Here is a 23,003-nt window from a genome sequence, read left to right on the forward strand (position 1 = left end):
GTCATGATCTTGCAGTTCATTGGTCTGAGACCCGTGTCGGGACTGTGCTGACAGTTCAGAGCCTGGAGCCTGCTTCCGATTCTGTGTCTCCCTCCCTCTCTGCTTCTCCCATCTCTCAAAAATGAATAAATGTTTAAAAAAAAAAATGAAAACCACTCTTCAAATGATAATATTTTAAGGTGCATTGTTTAGACCCTGCAGCAATGTTCTCCCTGAAGAATGATGTTTAGTAACACTGATGCTAGTTTATAAAGATTATTTAAGAAATAAAAAATATATTTTGATTATTAAAGAAAATATTTTTGGTTAGGAAGGAAAACAAAAGTGCCTCAATATATCTGATGCTTTTTAAATTAACCAAGGGGCCTGAATATAAGATCAACACGTAACAGAAGAGTGAAATTGAAGTTCCTACTGTTGATTTTTTTTTTGCGGCTTATGGAATATGATGACTTTGATATGTCAAAAACAAATGGTAAATGACTTCTCTTTGTGTATGTGAATACCCATAGATAGGTATTTTCCTCATAATAACCTGTGACTTCCACCATGAAAACAAAAACAAAAAACCAAGAAACCAACCAGCCCGCGATGCTATTTTCCAGCTGGATTTTAATTTGAATTGCCATGACAATATGAGGAAGTCTCCCCTTTATGAAGAAACAACTCCACTCGCAGTTTTCTAGCTTTTGTAATCAGCTGGGGAGCCAAAAAGCAAATGGGGAATAAACAGAATTCTTCTGAGTATAAAATTTCAACAAGAAATGGAAATAGAGCACATATGGAACATTCTTACAGGGTCACTATGCTAGCATTACTTCTCTTCAAGGTGTGAAAGACCGACCATCTTCTTGGAGTGTACCCAAATGAGCTTTTTAACAGGTTTTCCAGGAAAATGAAAAAAAGAAGAAAAAAGGCAAGCTTCCACCAGTTAAGCCTGAAAATGGCTCATGCAATGCAAATACTCAATCTGAGATGGCTAATGAGAGAAGAATGGTCTGCAATGGTGCCATCAGAGATGAAAGTTCCAGGAACTTCAAACTTTTACTGCATAAGAGATGGCATCAAAGTGGACTCTTCAAATTTGTATGACTCGATCTCTCTACAAATGACCTGTTTTACAAGACCGCATCCCTCTCTTTAAAACCGTGCAACCTACATTGACCCTACAGTATTATCTTTTTGTCTTTGACTTTCACTGGCTTGAGGACACAAATTAGGACTCCCAACAGGATATTTACCGTGTGTGTGTTAGAACCCTTCACTCCACTCATAGATACCAGCAAAATAAGCTGCCAAGTAAATCTGTCACGACGAATAAATAAAAGGAGGCATGAAATACAGATTGGATCCTTGCCAGGGAATGTGATGTGAAAGGCAATGGTGCTTCTTGGGGGCCACGTACTACCATAAGGAGTGCTTCTCTTCTTGCAGGTGTATAAAGACTTGGTGATGGATAGCCCCAAAACTGGCAATAAAAAAAAAAAAAAAAAAAAAAAACCTTGCATACCGACTCTACCTTTTCTAGGGTGCCTGTCCCATCTTCAGAGCATGCTGAAGGGCTTTCAGCAGATCACAGTTCATGAGGAGGAAAGCCCAAAGAAGTCTACACTTACCAGTTGAATGTGCCCATCAGCGTGCCTGATGTTTGTAAATTACAAACTGTCCAACACAGCCTGGATGGTGGGTTATCCAGCAGACATATCTGAACTGTAACTGCTCTAATAAATACCAAGCATTTTGGTGGCAGAATTGCAAAGACCAAACTGCAACAAAGTCCATTTTTACCTACAACACAGCGATAAGCTTTAGCAAGTCCTACGGCCTGGCAGGGTGGTTACACCGAACAGAATCCTTTCTCCTCCTCTGCATCAGGCTATTCTGCTCACTACATAGCTGTCAAGGAAAGAGACACAGAGTGTGCATCTCTACTTATCAGACACACAGATGAGCACCTACTATGTGCGGGGCCTCCCTTGGCATTGCTTGTGTATTACGTCACGTACTCTCACCACGGTTCCATGGGGATGGTATCACTATTCCGATTTTATAAATCAAGAAACCCCAGGGAAGTGACTTATCCGAGATCATAAAGCCACAGAATGCAAGGGGTAGGAGTCAAGCCCAGTTCCGCCCATACTCCAAGCCTGTGTTTATACGGTGGCCAAAACACTGTGCCTCTCAGTGCCCTGAAAGCTGAAGAAGGCTGCTTCTCCCAACAGTTCCCTTGAAACACAGGTTCTGGACAATGCCATTATAGGTGCTTAGGGAAAGTTTTAGTAACTGCCTATGCTGCTGTGATTTATTCTCCATTCCAATTTCCGTGTATTTCAGAGATCTATCCAATCACGGTAATGTAACATGGCTTGGGATGTCCAGCTCATCCTCAACATTCAGGAATCTAGTGTCCAAGTGGACATTCTACCCGGGCTCTCCCAGAGCAGAGGATTCGTCGCCCCTCTCCGACTTCCCCCTTCCTGCTACGGGTCACTCTACTCCCTGAAACTGCTCCTGCCTCTGTCCCTGAAGCAAGGTTGTCACTGGGGCTGGCGATGTGTCTCTGAACAGAAATGGTATATTTAGTGTCCTCGTCAGCACTGCCATCTGCCAACACTAGCACTACAACCACGATGCATTCCAGCATCCTCCATAGGTGAAGTGCTTACACAAGACCAAGACTGTGTTAGGCTTCACAACAACCTTTCAAGGGAAGTTCGAGATCTCTACTTTGCGAATGAGGAAAACAAGTCTCTGAGACGCTAAAGAACAAAAGAGGAAGAAGAAAGAAAACACATGTTCCCCACTGCCATGCAGGGAGGGTAGATTTCTTTCATTGGGTCCTATCTCTACACCGTATCTTATTCTCTCCTTGTCAGAAACTCCCTTCTGGTTCTCATTGGTCCTAGATGCAAAGACAAACTTCTTGCGAGAAGAGGTATGACCTCTAGTGTTCCTCTGTAAGAGATCAGTCACTTTGGCCTGTTGTGTGTTATGCACAAGGCCACTGTCTTTCCTTTTGTACTACAAGTATAAAAAAGAGAGGAGGACAAAGGGAAAGAGAAGGAAGAAAAAATATTATATTATACCTTAATAGGCTCTTCATGTGATAATGAGAACTGATCCCCAAACACACACACCCAGTTCGGATATTAGTCACTCATGCCTTCTTTATGCTTGGAAACATGCTTAGTGATTAACACACTCTTGCTCTTGTCATGCTCAGCACAACCTATAAAGCAGGCATTACTTGTTCCATCCTATACACGAAGCTCAGAAAGGTTAGGCGACCTGTGCAAGCACAGCTAATAAGCAGCAGAGTCAGAATTTAAAACCCAGCTCTTTCTACAAAGCAGCAAGAAAGAGACAAACAACCCAATTAAAAAGAAAAATGGGGAAAGACTTGAGTAGGAACTTCATAAAAGAGGATATCCAAACAGGCAACAAGCATTTGAAAAGGTGCTCAATAGCATTTTCTATCAAGAAAATGCAAATCAGAATCAGGAGATACTGATGCACAGCCACCACGATGACGAAACGTCGGGGAGACTAACATTAGCAAACGTTGGCTTGGCGAGGACGAGGAACAATTGGAACTCTCGCACATGTGGTATGCAAACTGATACAAACACTTTGGAAACTATTTGGCAATATCTGTCTCAGCTCAACGTATGCCTCCAACTGCATCCAGCAATCCTACACCTAGGTGGGAACTGAGTACATATGTCCACTTGTATAAGAATGTTCCCAGCAGCAGCTGAAAACTGGAGACGATTCAAAACAACAGAAGAATGGATACACAGATCACAGAACATTCCCACAATGCAAAGCTACAGAGCAATAAAAAATAAATAAATAAATAAATAAATAAATAAATAAATAAATAAATAATAAAAATGCTGCAACATGCAGACAATATGGATGAATTACGGAAGTAATGTTAGCAAAAAGAGTAAGAACGAAAGAATACATAGTGTATGATTCCATTGACATGATATTTAAAAACAGGTGAAATGAATCTAAGGCAATCAGTCAGAATCACAGTCACCTCTGGGAGGAAGGACAAGTATTCAACGGGAGCCCTCAGGAAGCAGCCTGGTAGGATGGTCAGTGTGCTCTGTATATTGTTTGGGGTAACAATTAATTGGATGCATGTATGTATGTACATGTGCGTGCACATGTGTATTTCTGTAAATAAACATCAAGCCACGCACTTAAGGTTTATATAACATTATATGTATTTTATACCTTGTGTAAAAATTTTTTTAATGTTTATTTTTGAGAGAGACAGAGCACGAGTCAGGGAGGGGCACAGAGAGGGAGGCACAGAATCTGAGGTAGGCTCTAGGCTCCCAGCTGTCAGCACAGAGACCCATGTATGGCTTCAACCATGGACTGCAAGATCATCACCTGAGCCGAAGTGGGATGCTTAACCAAGAGCCATACAGGCGCCCCCCCCCCCTTATTTTTAAATTTTTTTATAGAGAAGGTCTCTGTTAGAACCCAAATATGTCTGCCTCCAGTAACGGTCAAAACTGTGATGCTATGATACTGGGGTCTGGATGGATCTGTTTGTGGAGGAAGGAAAGAAAAGAGAGAAGGGAGGGCAATGGTTTTCACCTACTCAATGTTCCTTACAGACGCCATATTTTTTAGTTGTATCTAACAGTTTGTTTCTCAATTTGTAAATGATCCACATTCACAGTGACCTTGGAAGGTAAGAAATCCCTCCACAGGGCTTCAAACTGCAGTGGGTTTCCATGGGGGTGCCTAAATCTGCCACGATGAAGGAGGCTCACTACCTATCCACAGGTGGCCCATGGGGGACTAGACTGGGCAGCAAACATGAAATTCAATTGAACCTACATTAGCCACAAACTTCTATCCACTGGGAGGAAAACATGTAGATTCCCAGAATCAGCTATATTCACCCAGGCAAACACCATAATGTAGGCTGAATTTCACTCCACCTGGTCGTTTTAGATGATGTCTCATTTTTAGGTCATGTTATACATTTAAAGAATATTGTATCTAAAACTCAGACAATTTTTTTCTTCAAAATTCCACTGACGACAAAAATGTGGTTTGTTTTTTTTCCCAAATCACTAGTTAAGTGAAGTTGAGACTGTGAAAAACCATTTAGAGATGTAAACAAGAAATGTGCGTCCCTCAACACAATCGATGGTGCAAATTAAGAAGACAGAAATTGTAACTACAAACAATCCTGTAAGAACTATTTGCAAAGATCTTGTGAGATGGGAAATGAGAAAAATGTCAACTTCGTTTAAGTATAACAACTACACAATTTCTAGCATAACCAAATTTTATCTCACTATTCTTTTTCCTTTAATTTTTTTTAAATGTTTATTTATTTTAAAGAGAGAGACAGAGCACGAGCAGGGGAGGGACAGACAGAGAGGGAGACACACAATCCCAATCAGGCTCCAGGCTCTGAGCTGTCAGCACAGAGCCTGATGCGGGACTTGAACCCACGAACCACGAGATCATGACCCGAGCCGAAGCTGGACACTTAACCGACTGAGCCACCCAGGCACCACTTATCTCAGTTTTCAAAGCAAAACACTTAAGACAACAGCATGGCTCCACTTCTAGGAGACAGCTCATGAGAGTAGAGAAGACTCAAATAGAAATATAGCAACCTCAGAAGAAATGGTCCAAAGAATAACCAGTTTTCCTTCAAATGACTGAAGTAGAGGAGAAATACGAGAAAGCCGTGCCCTGATAAAACTGGGGTCCCGGTAGGAACTTAGATAGTCCTTGAATAACTGTCATGTACTCTGCTTAGATTTCTTCTATTAACAAGCAATGGAAGCTGTATCTGAAATAGCCAAGCCTTCATCCAAAGGAGTTATCCCACAGCATTTCATACCTGTTAAACTTGCCAAGGAACTGAAGAGGCCAAATCCCCTGACCTAAGTCTCCACAAAGGGCCTCAAATCTAGAATTTTGTTCTCTTCAAATAAAGTTATATCTGTGGTCATAAAGCTATACTAAAAAGGATAAGAGATATTTAAACTTGGGATCTATTATCAAATTATACTGCCTTTAGTGTAACTCGAGTTAACGTTTTATACACCTTGCAATTTCATACATATTGAATAGTACAATTATACCACATACCTATGTGCATATTAAAAAGCATTAATTAAATGCACATATTAAAGCCATGTCCTGGGGTGCCTGGGTGGCTCAGTTGGTTAAGCGTCCAACTTCGGTTCATGTCGTGATCCCACAGTTAGTGAGTTTGAGCATCAGGTAGGGCTCTGCAATGACAGCTCAGAATCTAGAGTCTGCTTTGGATTCTGTGTCTCCCTCTCTCTGCCCCTCCCCTGCTTGTGCTCTCTTTCTCTCTTTCTTTCTCTCTCTCTCTCTCTCTCTCTCTCTCTCTCCCCCTCTCTCTCAAAAATAAATATTTTTTAAAAGCCATATCCTAACTCTTAAAAAAAAAATTATTTATTTATTTTTGAGAGAGAGAAAGCACAGGTGGAGGAGGCAGAGAGAAGAGAGAGAGAGAATCCAAAGCAGACTCTGCACTGTCAGAGCAGAGCCCAAAGTGGGCCTTGAACCCACCAACCACAAGAACATGACCTGAGTCAAAGTCAGATGCTCAGCTGATGAGACAACCTGACACCCTCCTACATCCTAACTTTTGCTGCAGGACTGGTTTTTTGTTGCTGTTGTTATCGTTGTTTTTAAATATTTTAGGAGACTCAAAAATATGAGTTGTCTCTAAATCCTTAAGAGGCCCTAAGGAGCAAGTAATGTCCACAAGACCACATTATTTGGGGACTACGCCTGGGAGATTAGAAAGGTTAATGTGTCCAGTACGTCTCTAATAAACCGATTCCTTTTTAAATGAGGAGTAAATCCAGTGGATGTTAAGTAGAGTCACTTGCCCACAGTCACATGGGTGGATGTTTCCCAAATGTCCCCGGGAAAGAAGATGCTCTGCTTTTTCTTCTGCCTCTTCTTTGGGATTTGTTTCACTTTCTCGTCACACTGATTCATTGGTCTCAAGACTGCACTTGCGTCCATCCTTGTAAGTCCTATCATTCTGAGCTTACCCTATCGAGAAATTTACCTTAGGTGGGGCACCTGGGTGGCTCAGTCAGTTGGGCATCTGATTCTTGATTTGGGCTCAAGTCATGATCTCACAGTTTACTGAGTTCAAGCCCCATGTCTAGTGAGGTCTGTGCACACACCACGGACCTCCTTGGGATTATCTCTCTCTCTCCTTCTTCTCTGCCTCTCTCTCTCCCTCTCAAAAATAAATAAACACTAAAAAAAGGAAATCTACCTTGTTTGATTACAACTGCCTCTTGTTTGTCCTCCCCACTATGCTATAAACTCTCTAAGAGTAGGAAACATAACCAGTTTACCCCTAAATGCTGGCACCTAACAATGTGACCAGCTCATAATGGCATTCAATGACATGTTTGCTGAATAGACAGATAAATGGAATAAATGGAGGTCGCTGGATGAGTAGATGGATCAAGCGATTGATGAAAGGGAAAATGAAAGAAATAATAGTTACTACCTAACAAGATCCAATTCTAATATTGTCTCCACCCCTTTAATTAGCTGCATTCGGAACGAAGAGATGGTATAACTGGATTGGATTAGGCTTCTGGCATTAAACTCTCCAGGGGAGGGGCACCTGTGTGACTCAGTCCATACAGCACGCAACTCTTGATCTTGGGGTTGCGAGTTTGAGCCCCATGTTAGGCACAGAGATTACTTACAAATAGAATCTTAAATAAACAAGCGAGCAAACAAATAAATAAGTAAAGTATCCCGCGGATATTATCCAAACTGGACTAAGGTACCACTTCGCCCTATTTGGCAAGTATGGCTGAGACATGCACCTCCCAGATGAAAGGCAAATTTGATCTACCTTTCAGGCTTTAGGTCTAGCTGTACTCCTAGTACTCAGCCAGTGAAATCATGAAACCATGAAATCAGGGTGCTGCCTACCGCTAAGAACCCCATGAACACAGACCAGAAACTGAACAGTGACCCCCTAGAGTTGCATACCATGGCGCTTTGATGGGATCTAGAACTAGGAAGTAATAATCTTGCAAGGAATAACAAGGAAAGGAATATGTTTACTCTGGATTCTTTCTCCTCCTTTTTAAAAAATGTTCTGTAGAGCTATAAATAATAGGCAATATGAGCCACTGGTTAGGAGTGAAACTTCTGGAAAAACACAGACAGCTCTACCGCTTATTAGTTGTGACACCTGAGCACGTTATTTAATTTTGAGGAAAGAATAACACCTAGCACAAGGCAAGTACTCAATCCATATTCATAATACAAATTTTATTATGCTTTTATACTGATCTAGAATCCCATCAGCAGATACTTAGAATCCAATGAAAATAATTTTCCTAGCTAGTTTTCTAAATATATTCAGTATGTGTAAATATACATGTACATCTACATGTACACACACATAGTCTGAGCAAAGAAAATGTAGTGGTTACTAGTGGGAGCTCTAGTATCCATTTGGATAGCCTGGGTTCCAGTCTCTTCACAAATGGAAGGCAAGACACTTAACCTTACTAAGCCTCAGCTTTCTCATCTATCCACGAGAATAATAGTAATACTTCCTTCCTAGGATTTCCACATGGATTAAATGAGGAACTATAATAAAAGCAAGTAGCATATACTTGGTATTTCACAAGAGTTAGATTTTTCTTTTTAAAAAAAATTTTTTTTAACGTTTATTTATTTTTGAGACAGAGAGAGACAGAGCATGAATGGGGAGGAGCAGAGAGAGAGGGAGACACAGAATCGGAAGCAGGCTCCAGGCTCTGGGCCATCAGCCCAGAGCCCGACACGGGGCTCGAACTCACAGACTGTGAGATCGTGACCTGAGCTGAAGTCGGACACTCAACCGACTGAGCCACCCAGGCGCCCCATAGATTTTTCTTTTAATATATGCACAATGTCTTCCAGGTTAGTCTCTCTACACTCTAATACACAAGATCTAACAATGTACTAACAAAATCTCAACTCTAGGGTAAAAATACTGACATTTATAAGGGGGAAAACCCAAACTCATTAACACTCACATATAATAATCAGTACCCTTTTCCCAAAACTATATTGGTCACTTTTTTACTGTTGTTGTTGTTGTTGTTGTTGTTGTTGTTGTTGTTGTTTTGGCATGGGTATAATAAAATACTTTATTTAGAAATTATCTCAAATGTAAAGAAAGTTGCAAGAGTGGTACAAACAACACTGTATACGCTTTATGAAGACTCAAGTATTATTAATATTTTAACCTACTGGCCTGTCATCTGTTCTTTATTTCCCCCTCTCCCCACACATAGTATATTTTTAACCATTTTCAATGTTTTGTAGCCATTCAAGATCAAGGGGCATTTGCCACGGCCTTTTACCCCTAAACACACCATAGTGTACTGCCTAAAAATATGAATGTGTAAATGATTAATTTTAAACCAAGAGGAGAATATGTCATCGAGCAGGTAATAAGTCTAGTTCATTCATACTGTGGTTGAAATAATATAAGTGACATTTCCTTGCTTAAGTTTAAGGTCATTGGGGTGCCTGGGTGGCTCAGTCAGTTAAGCATCCGACTTTTGATTTCGGCTCAGGTCATGATCTCAGGGCTCGTGGGATCGAGCCCTACGGCCGGGCTCTTCACTGACAGCCCAGAGCCTGCTTGGGATTCTCTATCTCTCTCAGTGCTCCTCCCCCACTTGTCCACCAACACCCCCCAAAACAAATAAATGAAAACATTTAATTTAAAAAAGTAAGTTTAAGGTCATTATCTGAGGTAGCTCATTTCATATGAACTTTAGGTAAGCCCATCAGAGCATCACCAGTTAAGTATCCTTACTTAGACCTTGGCATAAATGCACATAATCCATTACAGAAGCAAGAAAATATATTTGTAGATAGTTTTAGGGAACACATTTGATACAAGGAGGTTTCTTTAAAAATATGTTGTACTTCATTCTCTTGACTCAGGATTCTTGGGAAGCCAAAATTTGATAAAAACCTTCCCTTAAAATAATAGATGGTAAAGATAATGTGAAAACCTCCCTGTCCCTACATAAATTGCTGTGGAAATTGCTTTATAATTGCAACACATCTTGATGAAGAATATCAGCCAGAATTATAAAGCAATTAAATAAATTAACATGTCTGCCAAATGGATATATGTTAGTATCCGACACCCAGCCAAGGACTAATCCATATGGTATTAAGAGAAGACTCATTTTCAAATTCAGTAGGTTAATTTAAAGCATGGTCTTTGAGGTGATGCACCCAAAGAAATAAACCAAGAGCTTGGACTCTTGGGAGCAAAGGATTCTGGGTTCCATCATTATTAAATAGTGCATAACACACCTGAGTCACTTAGCTAAGTTCTCCCCCTCTCAAGTGCCATACTCACAATACAGAGATGATAATACCATACTTCTAAGGGCTTGCAAAGGGTTAAAAGAGACAACACTTGTAAATCATTGAGCACAGAGCCTGGTACATAAAGTAAGCCCTTGATTAATGATGGAGGTTATTATGAAGCAATGAGGCTGATCTAACATGTTTTGATAAGAAGATTATCAATTATATCAACTCTAATTAAACTTAAATCTAAACTCCTATGACTTTCCTTTTTTTTTTTTAACACCCCTGAGCACCTCACAATAAAGAACACAAGCCAAACCATGTTTATATGAGGCTATTAACAGACACTTATAAATCAAGTCCGGCGTGAGGAGCTTTTAAGTTTGTAGTTTTTCTTTCCTTTTTTCCTCCAAAATGACTCCATCCATTCAGCAAATATACAATGGCAATTAGGGTTAACAACATCTAATAAGAAATACAAAGAACAAGAACACTGGGGAATTAGCTGATGCTGGGAATATACAGAGAATGTGCTGTTTCAAGCACGCCTATTATTGGTTAAACCATCCAATTATTAATCTTCACTATGTTTTTGCCTAGCATCCAGTGCTGGGTTGTTTCTCGACAAATGTTAGAAAAGCTTTTGTCTTTTTTATAGATTTTATTTTTAAGTTACCTCTACACCCAACGTGGGTCCCGAACCTAGAACCCCCCTGGATCAAGAGTTGCCTGCTCTCCCAACTGAGCCAGCCAGGTGCACCTGGAAAATCATTTTTTAAAACCTACCTTGTCCCCCTTCTAGGGGGATCACATAAATTATCAAACTCATTTAAAAAGATAATCATAAAAATAAGGCTCAGAGCCTGAGAGGAACCTGCAAAGAGACAAGGGAGAATACTGGACTGGACAAGTCATGTTAGAAATGAGAAGGAGAGGGGTATGGAAGAAAGAAGACTGTCTGAAGTAGGGGACCTCTGGAAGACCCATGAAGTGCCATACTCACCAAGCACTGGGTACTTAGGTACTTCTCATAAACATCAAAGGTAGTGAGAAAATGGCACTCCAGAAAGCCTGGGTAACCTGGCCAGGTGAACGCAAGGAAGTCCCGGAGTCTGCCAGGGTCTCCGGTGCTCCAGAGCCCCACACACCTGAACGTGAAGGCCCCGAGAAGAGCGGCTATCCGATGCACCCATGTCCTTCTCATGAACCCCCTGATGGGGTAACTCTCTTCTTCCGTGGCAAGAAGGGATGCCACACGAGTGGCTTCAGGGCTCCTGGAGGGGCACTCCAGAAAGAAGCAATGGGGTTGGGTTTTGCATGGTCACAAACATGCCGTATGGTATGCTCATGGCATTGATCAGGCGGGTGTGATCAGAGGAACAGAGAACCTCCCCACTTCCCTCACACACCTTCCACACCCCACCAGACCTTTGTGTCTATGAACATTTATTTATAGTTATCCGAGCCCAGACTCTAACTTCGAATTCCATCTAAACAAAAGTATTTTTTTCCGAATCCTGTTATTTTTTTAATTTGGCACAGTATTCCTTGCCTAGACTACAGCACTACTTTGTGAAACACAAATCCTATCTCAGCTTGCACTTGGTGGAATAGGGAACTGTATATGAGACGTGATACAGCAAGCAGAGGGGAAAATTCCCTTGATGCAATCTTGTGTTTAAAGTGTTTTCTGCGCATAAAACAGTGTGTTAAGCACTATAAAAAGTACAAAAACATATCAAAAGCAGAAGAATGCATCCCTACCCATGAATCTGCTTTGCTGCCAGACATCCCATCATATAACCTATTTCGAGCAGCACCACATTTATTTATTTATTTTTTTAAGTAGGCTTTACGCCCAGCATGGAGCCCTATGCAGGGCTCGAACTCACAACCGTGATCAAGAGCTGAGCTGAGATCAAGACTCAGATGCTTAACTGACTAAGCCACCTAGGTACCCCTCTAGGAACACCACATTAAAGTCACCTGTTTAAGGATACATACTGTGGAGAATGGAGAACCGTATGGCACAATATAAACCATTCACTTCTTCCTTCTAATTCTTGGCTTCTTTGAGGACAACCCAATAGTTAATCAATGTAGAACAAATAAGATTGGTTTTTTTTAAGTTTTATTAAACGCAGTTGATTTTTTTTTTTGAAAGAGAGAGAGAGAAAGCATGAGCAGCGGAAGGCAGAGAGAGACTCTTAAGCAGGCTCCATGCCCAATGTGGGGCCCGACGTGGGGTTTCATCTCACCACCGTGAGTTCTTGACCTGAGCAGAAATCAAGAGTCAGATGCTCAACCGACTGAGCCACTCAGGAGCCCCAGTTTTTTAACGTAAGCTCTATACCCAACGTGGGGCTTGAACGCATGACCCTGAGACCAAGAGTCATACACTTCACCAACTGAGCCAGCCAGGAGTCCTGAACAAATGAGTTTTGATGAAGAAGGAAGGAAAGGTCAGGTGTAGGCAGTAAGGGGGTGGTCCTTGAGTAGGGGAAGTTCCCAGACTGCAGACCAGCTGGGGACACATGGGAAAAATATAGTACCAATGGGTAAACAGCAAGGGGAGGGAAAAAGTGGAAAACTCCTGGAGAAGATGTGAGGGCAGACACTAGTCTTACTACAGGCAACAAATCTTTGCAAATGAATAGAAAAGAGGGAGGCCTTATCAGATCCATAACATTCTGTGTGTCCTCAGTGAGGCCAGGGTGAGAGACCACACACACCCAAGCATCTTGGCAGGGAACCTTGCACACAGCAGGAATCCACAAACTGGAGCGCTTCTGTGAGCGACACTAGCCACTTTTCTGCAAGAGGCCAGGCTCTGTAAAGGCTGCAACAATCCTTTTCCATTTGAGACGGCACTTACTTTGGTTACAGGAGAAGGGCAATAACCACAGTGAGAAAGTTTCCAGGGACTCTTATCGGATCAGTCCTGGGGATGCTTCCAGAACTGTCTGGCTCATGAATTATGACTTGAAGCATTCCACTTGTGTCAAACACAACCTGAAAACAGAGGTGAACAGTCCAAGAGAGAAGCCATTGTCCAACACCCAGATCTCTGTCCTGGCCCCTTCCTGATAAATTGGTCTAGTTTGCGTCATCAGCGTAAAGCGCAGAATGGGCTGAGTCCAGGCAAGCAGTACTGGAGATGGCTGTGTTTAAGAGAAACTCAGAGGTTCAAACAATACCAAAGGTGATTTGCGTCCATGATGTCACAGCCCAATTCGAGGTAACAACGACACCGTCTGTTAGCAGATGCTAAGGGGCCTATTTGAATATGGCACCTCTGCAAAGAAAAACCAGGGCCACCTATGTTTATCTCGTGAACGTTAAAATGTCTTGTAGATCAAACACTTTTAATCCCTTTGTAAACCCCTTTGAGTCACTGATCAATGCCTCTTACAGCAGATACAATGGTTTCAGTATCAGTGAGAGCTTGGATCAACAAAGCGTTGAGGTACAGAACAAAACGGACTTATCCTTTCCTCTTTGAGATGACCTTTGCTTGAAAAGAAAGATGAGTTCTTCAGCGTGGAGCTCAGAAAAGGGAGACAGAATGGGAGAGGTGGTGTTCAGCATTCCAGAGAACCCATCCGACCGGGTGAGTTGTATCTCGTTTTGACAGCAGTGGTATAGTAACTGACAAGCACTGTCAGGTAACACATTTATCTGCACAGGAAAGGCGGCCATTCCAAAGCACAAATCTCAGATGTTGTCACATCAGCGAGGACCAGAAGCCATAATGCAGAAGGCTATCGATGCAGGAGGCACACTGTTATCTAGACTGTAATTAGGGGGAGCAGAGGATGGGCACTCCAGTTCCAGGCACACAAGGGCCCTGACTTTTTCCTCTGGGTCTGGATTACTGGCCGAGTAATCATCGGAGTCCTTACCAGCCATCTAGGGGCTCCAGCCTCTGAGCTGCCTTTTACCTTCTGAAAGTGTGATGGCAAAGCTTTTCCGCTGTGTCTCCAAAACGTCTAGCAACCGAGACAAAAAAATACGATGCGAGAAACAAAAAGCAAGTTCATCCATTTCTTCGTTGGTTCGTTCACTCAACAAATATCCATTCTCTGGTCCAGGCACTGAGTTAGGTGTGGGCTGGTCGCTGAGGAAGACACAGTCCCTGACTTCCGAACAGTCAGATTCTCATAGGACAGACAGACACTCAGCGGGCAATGCACGCAGGCACGGGAGCTGGAAGGGCGGGGGGGAGGGGGGGGGGCGGTCAGAGAGGGTAGCTCTGGCAGCAGGGAAGAGGGCAAAAGGCCCAAACTGTGGAGGTCTTTGTGGCATGTAGGTTAAAGTTTAAAAGAAGATGGTGTGCTGGTCAGATGGAAAGGTACGGAAAGAGGAAAAAAGAGTAGGCACCCAGTTACAGGAAGGCAGCAGTTGTATCCGGGGAATGGATGAAGTCTGTGTGACTGGGAGGGGGGACTGAGCACGTAAGAGAATTTGAAGGGCAGGGGACAAGAGTATCATTCAGGTGGTTCTAAGGAATGGAGAAGTAAGCAACCCAGATGATGTTTATAGGGATTTCAAATTCATTTCAAGGTGGTTTTTCACAGGTATACTAAAGAAGAGATTCAATGAAAAAGAAGATAGACCGAGGTATCCCAAGAGAATCGCGTAAGGATTTCTTAAAAGCTGAATCACCATTAAAGAATTATTAAAATTCTATCGCACATATCAGCAAGTTACTTGAAAATCAGAGATAAGATACTTATTTTTAAGGTACTGTGCCTTGCATAGCTCCTACTCCCATAAGACCCCATGATTTTAAACAGCTAAATCTATAAAATTCAGCAATGAGGGGCACCTCGGTGGCTCAGTCCGTTGAGTGTTCCAACTCTAGCTCAGGTCAAGATCTTCCGCGGTTTTTGAGTTCGAGCCCTGCGTCGGCCTTTCTGTTGTCAGCACAGGGCCCACCTACTATCCTCTGTCCCCCTCGCTCTGTGCCCCTCCCCCACTCATGCTCTCCCTCTCAAAAATGAATACACAGTTAAATAAAATAGGGCTACCTGGATGGCTCAGTCACTTAGGCGTCTGACTCTTGGTTTCAGCTCAGGTCATGAGTTCAAGCCCCGCGTTGGGGTCTCTGCTGTAAGCACAGGGCCTGCTTCAGATCCTCTGTCCCTCTCTCTCTCGGCCACTCCCTTATGCTCGCTCTCTCCCTCTCTCTCTTAAAAAATAAACATTAAGGGGCGCCTGGGTGGCGCAGTCGGTTAAGCGTCCGACTTCAGCCAGGTCACGATCTCGCGGCCCGTGAGTTCGAGCCCCGCGTCAGGCTCTGGGCTGATGGCTCGGAGCCTGGAGCTTGTTTCCGATTCTGTGTCTCCCTCTCTCTCTGCCCCTCCCCCGTTCATGCTCTGTCTCTCTCTGTCCCAAAAATAAATAAAAAACGTTGAAAAAAAAAATTTAAAAAAAAAAATAAATAAACATTAAAACAACTAATACAAAAATAAAATAAGTAAGTAAAACAATAAAGTTCAGCAATGAGAAGCTTCCTCTCTGCTTCTTTCACTTTCCATGGTCCCTGTTATACTGCCTTAATCACACTTCTATTAATGATGCCGGGCACAGAAATTAGACTGGTTTAACTCTGACTATGCTACCTGTGACCCGTGTGACCCTAAACAAGCTATTAATTTCTCTGAGCCTCTGTTTCCTCTAACAGACCCAACTCTTAGGGACACCGGGGGCATTACCAAATGATTGAACAATACCAAATGCTTGAACAATTGAATTTAGGCAGTGCTTGAAGGAAGTATTTCTCTTTCCATTTTACTAAAGAGTCAATGAGACGCAGAGAGGTTACATGACTTACACCAGGCCACACAGCTATAGAAAAGCCCTCAGACTTCACACCAGGGCTTCTGACTCACTCTGTAATCTAGTCCTCTTTGCTGACATAATTCTGGTTGTTGTGAAGGTTTTTTGGTGGCAATTGTCAATGGTAAACATAATTAGACTTCAACTCGGATGACTTTTTTCATACTGTGGAAGTAATCAAAGTTTTTGAATAAAGACAAAATAAGAGGGGAGTGGAGTAAAATAAGGACTGTGGCAAAAAAAAAATAGCATTGGAGGAACACTTGAAATGAGTGGACTGTATGGTGCGTGAATTATACCTCAATAAAGCTGTTAAAAATAAGAAACACTAAAACAGCACGGGATGGGGGCGCCTGGGTGGCTCAGTCGGTTAAGCGGCCGACTTCAGCTCAGGTCATGATCTCACAGTCCGTGAGTTCGAGCCCCGCGTCAGGCTCTGTGCTGACAGCTCGGAGCCTGGAGCCTGTTTCAGATTCTGTGTCTCCCTCTCTCTCTGACCCTCCCCCGTTCATGCTCTGTCTCAAAAATAAATAAACGTTTAAAAAAAAAAAACAGCACGGGATGAGCAATGAGTTATGTGGCATTTAGAAGTGGTACGATTTTGAGGAAGTTACACTGGTTGCTCTGTTTCCTTACCTGTAAAATAGGGACGCTATTACCTGCACTGTCTTTGCCAAGGAATTAGGAGAAAATGGAATCTTAAGTGGTAAAACCCATTGTGGTGACATGATGACACTAAAAAGAACCTGAGAATGAAGGGGCTTTATTTATTGATTTCTAGTGACACGTGGACCTCCTAACGTGTGTAAGACGAGACGTCTGCCCCAACTCGCAAGCACCTGTTCATGAGGTCATCACTTCTCAAAATGGTGAAGTCACTAAAATAGCAGCAGCAGGAAGTTCTGGAAAATGCAGATTACGAGAGCTTGTCTCCTCATGGGACAGTTACAACATCATCAGGAGGTTGTGATCTCCAAAGGAAGGGCTTCCTACTCCGTTGGCACGACAGGTTTGGTAGAGAGTTCTGCTTTACCAGTCACATGGGCCAAGGAATCAAAATAAACAAAAACGTGGCTTGAGTTCTCCAAGCCTGTAACCGAATCCCTGGTGACCTGTGGTCTACTCATGTTCAAAGGTACACATGCTGTGCCAGACTCAGAAACAGACCTCTTCTGAACTTCCTTCCCATTTTATGAAGGAAATGTAAAATGAAACGCTATTTGTTTTCTCTTTCAGGAGAAAGACCATTTCTTCCTTCCCATTTCCCGATTTGTGGGTTTCATAGAAATGAAACATTAGTACCAAGGGCTTTATGCAAGCAAAGACAAAACAGGATTTTTCACTGTTTTTAAAAGGCTGAGGTCATTTTTGCCCCAATTCCTATGTAGTGGTGAGCTTAAAATCAAGCCATTTAGCTCACAGTCAGGTCCTATAAATCAGGGGAAAAAATAAATGGGAAAGCAAGCCAAAACGTAACCATAGTAACACCACAGATGCGTCAAGAAATGGTGTGTTCATTTGCTTCATTCCCCATTTCTTAAATTGGAATCTAAGTAAGGGAAAAATTACACAGAGAACAATCATGATTCTGCAATTACTGAATTCTGCAAAACGGCATTCAACCTGCTGTCCTAGAATTTCAGAGGCAGCTATGACACAGCTACAGAAATAGCCCCGGGTGGGGAGAGTCGAAAAGACCCCAATTGGACACTTAGCAGTGACTTGATCTCCCCACGCCTCTGTTTCCTCATCTGTAAGCTGAGAATTAAAAATCCCAACCTCCAGGGGCCCCTGGGTGGGTCAGTTGGTTAAGCACCGGACTTCGGCTCAGGTCCTGATCTCGCGGTCCGTGAGTTCGAGCCCCGCGTCGGGCTCTGTGCTGACAGCTCGGGACCTGGAGCCTGCTTCAGATTCTGTGTCTCCCTCTCTCTGCCTCCCTCTCCCGCTCATGCTCTGTCTCTCTCTCAAAAATAAATAAACATTACAAAATTAAAAAAAAAAATCCCAACCTCCAAGAGTTATTTGAGGGTTAATACTAGTTACCATATCAAAGTCAGGACTTTGGACTGGTGGACTCAAGAGACCAGAAGTTCTGATCACCTTTAGCCTTGTTTGTTTTTAATTTTTTTAATGTTTATTTATTTTTGAGAGAGAGACAGAGACAGAGACAGAGACAGAGAGAGACAGAGCATGAGGAGGCAAGGGGCAGAGAGAGAGGGGGAGACTCAGAATCTGCAGCAGACTCCAGGCTCTGAGCTGTGAGCACAAAGCCAGACGTGGGGCTTGAACTCACGAACCATGAGACCATAACCTGAACCAAAGTCGGGCACTCAACCGATGGAGCCACCCAGGTCCCCCCGACCCCTGCCTTTAGCCTTGTTTTTATTGGCTTACCTTAGTGCCTTGGTTTCTTGAGCCATAAAACAATTTATGATCCCTTTATAACCCATACAATTAACATTAGAAATTATTATTAATCCAAGTGTAAAAAATTGTTGGTAGGATACAAGATTATAGCATTCCATTCCAACGCTTTAAGACTAAAAGAACGGAGGCCCAGATACTCACATTAACACATTATCACAACAGTTTCTCTGTCAAGGCAACTCTGCTACTCAGCAGAAAGAGACAACCTTGGGGCACTGACCCAAGTTCCTTGCACTCAACCTCTTTTCCCTGCGGAGCCTTGGTTTTATTAATAAGTAAAATGAGGAGCAGGGAGGGCTGTTCTAGAACCTGATCTTTAAAGGTCCCAGTGTAGACTTATAACCTATGTCCCTGCGGGTCTATGGTGCCTCACATTAGTTCTGTTTACCATTTTGCAGTGGTATCGGGAAACATTAGCACTCTGGCACTACTTGCAAACTGCTATTTTTTTTTTCTTAAAGAAAACCATTATAGCAAACAAATCACAGCAGTAAGCTGGGTACCCTCAATTTCAAATTATTCCTCATTTTTTTGCTGGTTAAAACATAATATTTCCTTTCTATTTTTTAATGTTTATTTATTTTAGAGACAGAGAGACAGAGCACAAGCGGGGGAGGGACAGAGAGAACCGGAGACAGAAACTGAAGCAGGCTCCAGGCTCTGAGCTGCCAGCACAGAGCCTGACATGGGGCTCGAACTCACAAACCATGAGATCACGATCTGAGCCGAAGTTGGACGCTCAACTGACTGAGCCGCCTAAGTGCCCCTAAAAAATGGTATTAAAAAAAAAAAAAAAAAAAAAAAAAAAATTTCAAGCTTTGAAGGACTTGGCAATAACAGAAGGGAAAAACTCCAAGTACTAAAGCCAAAATCATTCTTTCTTCTCAATTTTAAATAAAATCATGCAATTCTAAGTGTCCCCAGGATTGCCACCTCATGATTAGCTATATAGGAATGCAGGTGGGTAGTACACGGTAATACTTCACTACAACTCAGGTGCCCAAGCATCTGCCCCATGGACTGACTTCCTCCCTCCCTCTCTCCTTCTTCTCCTGCCTTTTCTTCCTTCCTTCCCTCAAAACAAAACCTCGCTTTCATAGTCCCTATGCTCTCTGTCTTGCTTTCTCAGATTTGGTCTAATCTAATGGGTTGGGGGGACTGGAGTTTTTAATTGGTGGAAGCCATTCCTTCAAATGCAATTATGCGTGAAATCGAGATCAATGAATCTGGTCATGTTGGGGAAGCAGAGAGAGTCCACTGAGGCATTCTCTCTGCTGAGGGGCCACGAGGGCTCCCTGATCTCCACAGAGATCAATCTGAAGGCCTCTGGCCTGGTCCACCACAGTAATAACAATGATGATTAGCATTCATGGAGGCTTACGCCATGCCAGGACTTTGCAAAACCCTTCATCCCAGGTACTCCTCATTACAGTCTTATGGAATTCGTATGACTCAGATGTCGTTTCCACTGATGTGAAAACAGGCCCCTACAAAGGATAACTAATTTACTTGACATATAAGCAAGAGAGCAGGAGGGCAAGAACCTGAAGGCCAAGGAATTCACCTTGTGCTGTGCTGTATGTCGCAGGGTCACTTAGGATGCCCTGGACTTAGGGAGTCACTAAGTGAGCAAGCCGCCCAGTGTTCCAGAACCAACTGGTGAACTCTTCTGTCTCCACTAGCTTTCCACACACACATACACCCAGCAGTCAGATGCCCCAAAAGGGCTACTTACAAGGCACAGCATGGCGGTAAAGGTTATCCCTTATGGTCTGCTGGAGCTCATGATCAGGAGAGCCTTTCTGGAAGCGCTGATTGAGAAAATGTCGCAGGTCCTTGTTCAGTTTTCCTCCTGTGAGAAATATATAAAATAGACAAAACACATCAACCATGGGGCTTCCCAGAGATGAAGCAGGTTGACAGCTGGGTGCAGAAATGCCACCAGAAGCCATTCTACCCAGCCACTCTCGGTCATTAGGAGGACCTACTTCAGGATTCCCTCTGCAGGAGAAAAGCAAGCAAGAATGCAATAAACATAAAACAGCATTGAAAGAGCATTAATTTGGGGGGATCATTTCACACAATACTAGAAGGCTCAAATAACAAAGAATTTAAACTAGGCTATTACATTTAAAATATGTGCCAGAGACCCTTGAAGACACTATTAAAGAGATGGCAAATGGCTGAGAACTTAAAGAGAACAATGGAGCAACAGCTGACAAATTATACAATGTTCTTTGACCACGGCTCCAACTGGTAGAAATTGACCCTATGAATATACTTGCAAAAGTCTGCAACATCTCCAGTATTGCTTATTGCAGTATTTTTATAATAGCAAAAAAAATGAAAGTAAAAGCAGAAGATCTGAAAAAAACCATCAGGGATCAACTAAGTAAAGCATAGTTGATTCATATGGTAACTACTCCAAGAAAGTTATATCTGCTTAGTGTTAGTGTCAAAGGAAAATATGTGGAGTGGTGCATACTGTCTGACCCCTTTTGTGTAAAAAGGAACAAAGAAAAGGAGGCACTCTATATTGATGTGAGCCATCATCACAAAGTTTTTAACAACAGTTTCCTTTAGGTAGAAGGACATGAGCTTGGGAAGTAAGGGAGAAGATGTCTTCATTGTATAGACAGATATACAGATGTCACTCGTTAGTCTATAGACAGAGATATACAGACCTTATTATCCTGCATTGATTGTACAAACACTAGACACAGAGTGCTTTTTCACTATTGTTGTATAAGCAATAGCTACGTGAGTGAGCCTGTGTATTTCTTTGTAATTCTCTACATTAACAAAATAAAACAATAGCTAAATTACGGCTATAAAAATATGTCATAGAAACAAAAAAGGTAACCAAATGTTCTTTTTAAATTATAGACACAAATTATACTCTACAGGACCAACAGAAGGCTTGTAGATCAAGTTAGCTAATATTTATGCTTAATGGAGAAAGACTAGTTCAGTGACAGCTAAAAATAACCAGGCTAAAATCGTCTTTCCATTTTTAGACAAGATAAAAATTAGGTAAGAACATTTCCAGCCTTAGAGAAACAAAATAGCAATGCAGTATCTATGTGAACTACAAAATTCATGTCTTCAGATGGTAACTTCCCCATGGTCAAAAATGTGTATCATGAGGATGACATAGATAGTTAAGATGATGTTACGTCCTACCTAGACAGGAAACGACTGATCTTTATTTTAGTATCATGGTCAACAGATCCCTTATTACAGATGATTGTTTTATAGACTAACAAAACCTAATTTGAACTATTTTATTTGAGATGTATTATACCTAAGGTTTCAAGTGGCCAAAATCAAAATAGATATATTCGAGTCAATCCTGGGTCATTTAATAAATATTCAATAACTCATCAAATATTTGCTGAATAAAAAGGACACACATCCACCTATCCACTCCCCATCCCGCCCCCCAAAATGGTCATAAGGTTTGAACAATTTACAGAGGAATATATATGACTAGCCATCTAACCACATGAAAAGATATTTAATATCATTATCAGGAAAAGGCAAATCAAAACCACAGTGAAATTCCACTACATACCTACGAGAATGGGAAAATTTATTTTTTTAATTTTTAAATTTTTTTTAATGTTTACTTTTGAGACAGACAGACAGAGATAGAGTAGGAGCAGGGGAGGGGCAGAGACAGAGGGAGACACAATATCTGAAGCAGCCTCCAGAATCTGAGCTGTCAGCACAGAGCCTGACATGGGGCTCGAACCAAGGAACCATGACCTGAGCCAAAGTCAGGTCTCAAGTGACTAAGCTACCCAGGCGCCCACAGAATGGCAAAAATTTAAAAGTCAGTATCAAGTGTTATCAAGACTGGAGAAGAGGAACTTGTGGTCACTGTTGGTGGGCACAGAAAATGGTTCATTCTCTTGGGAAAAGAATCTTATAAAGCTAAACCTTCACTAACCGACCGACCCAGCACTTTCACTCGCATTTATGCAAGAGAAATGAAAACAAGCACACTCCCCCACACATACGACTTCCGGATGAATCTCCACAACAACTTTCATCACTATGTAATAGTCCGAAACTGGAAACAACCAAAATATCCATCAACAGGGGAAAGGATAAGCAAGCTGCCCTCTATTCAAATAGGGTGCTACACAACAGTTAACGGGAAGAGACCACTAACACGTAGAGTACCATTCACACACCGAAAACACATAATGCTGAGCAAAGGCAGCTAGACACAAAAGGCAATATTGTATACGATTCCACTTACATATAAAGTCTTAGAATAATCTAAACTTTAGTGACAAAAAGCAGTTGAGTGGTTACCTGGGGCTGAGGGTAGG

At 42.2% G+C, this 23,003-nt stretch overlaps 1 protein-coding gene across 9 annotated transcripts in view; it reads right to left on the reverse strand.

The window, feature by feature from the left end:
- The window catches only part of MAGI1 (membrane associated guanylate kinase, WW and PDZ domain containing 1), a 631,452-nt gene that overhangs the window by 233,092 nt on the left and 375,357 nt on the right, over positions 1 to 23,003 (reverse strand). For all 9 annotated transcript variants that reach the window (XM_042929917.1, XM_042929912.1, XM_042929918.1 and 6 more), the window contains exon 2: positions 20,399 to 20,515. In XM_042929917.1, the coding sequence (XP_042785851.1) occupies positions 20,399 to 20,515 (117 nt within the window). The remainder of the gene's footprint in view (positions 1 to 20,398; positions 20,516 to 23,003) is intronic.

This window comes from Panthera leo, chromosome A2, assembly GCF_018350215.1.
Source record: "Panthera leo isolate Ple1 chromosome A2, P.leo_Ple1_pat1.1, whole genome shotgun sequence".
In the NCBI taxonomy this organism is placed as follows: domain Eukaryota; kingdom Metazoa; phylum Chordata; class Mammalia; order Carnivora; family Felidae; genus Panthera; species Panthera leo.